The sequence below is a fragment of the Emiliania huxleyi genome, assembly GCF_000372725.1.
Source record: "Emiliania huxleyi CCMP1516 unplaced genomic scaffold EMIHUscaffold_6697, whole genome shotgun sequence".
Taxonomy (NCBI): Eukaryota; Haptophyta; order Isochrysidales; family Noelaerhabdaceae; genus Emiliania; species Emiliania huxleyi.
In genome coordinates this window covers 455-1,423 of record NW_005196983.1, presented here as the reverse complement: position 1 = coordinate 1,423, position 969 = coordinate 455, and the positions used below count along the sequence as shown (strand labels likewise).

At 66.7% G+C, this 969-nt stretch overlaps 1 protein-coding gene across 1 annotated transcript; it reads right to left on the bottom strand.

Annotated features, from left to right (window-relative positions):
* Window positions 1-608, bottom strand: EMIHUDRAFT_374371 (hypothetical protein; the record flags this gene model as incomplete). The annotated part of the gene is made up of 1 exon (XM_005762680.1): window positions 1-608. A coding segment is annotated over exon 1 (475 nt), but the record flags the coding sequence as incomplete, so codon positions are not given.
* Window positions 609-969: the final 361 nt, after the last annotated feature.

Here is a 969-nt window from a genome sequence, read left to right as displayed (position 1 = left end):
CGAGAAGGAGCCCGAGCGCGGCGTCAAAGCTGCTCAGCGCGAGCGCCACCTCTCCATGATCAAGCTGCGCGCGCGCAAGCGTGCGGCGGCCGTCTCCCCACTCGGGTCGCAGTGTGCACGCCGTTCCCGCAGCCTGCACTGCCTCCAGGGGCCGCCCAATCTGAAGGAGCACCTGTGCGCGCTGCTCGTGCGCTTTCGCGTTTCCGGGCTCCGCCTGGGCCGCCGAGTCGAAGGCGCGCAACGACTGCAGCCACAGGCCGGCCTGAGCAAGCTCGCCTCCACGGTTGAGAAGCGCTCCAACGTCGATGGAAACGACAGCGGCAGTGACGTTGCCGGCTTCGCCCTCGACGTCAGCCGTGACGACCGGTGCGGAAGGCTCCGCCATGGGTGGCTCGTCGACGGCAGTCGCCCATGAGCCAGAGGGCGGCGCGGCGGCGCGGCGCGATCTCTTCATCTGCGTCTTGACCGGTGGCATGAAAAGCCGATCTCCTCAGATATCCGCTTACCACCTCCCTCCGAGTGCTCGCGCGAGGAGAGCTCGATAGACTCGAGGGGCCAGGATATGCAGCGAGGAGGGCAGAGTGCGCCGAAAGGCGGGAGAAGCCGCGAGAACAAGGGAACGGCAGGCGGCGGCGGCGCAGGACGAGGCAGAGGAGAAGCGACGCGACAGAGGAGGAAGTGACAAGGGAGAGAACGACGAGAGTGGGACGACCGCGAGGTGGCAAGAGAGTCGCACGACCGGATTCAAACAGCGCCTGAACGCATGGCGTTCAGGCGGCACTTCTCTCGCGTCGGCTCCGCCGAGCGCTGCACAGAGACCATCTTCACTGACCACCAACGACAGGTGTGCGACTACGCGCTCGTCTACGCGGAGAAGAAGAACGACGGCGAAGCGCCGTACTCGGTCTCCTTCACCGCGACGCAGAGCGGCGACGTCATCGTACAGCTGCACCCGCACTCGCAGCTCGA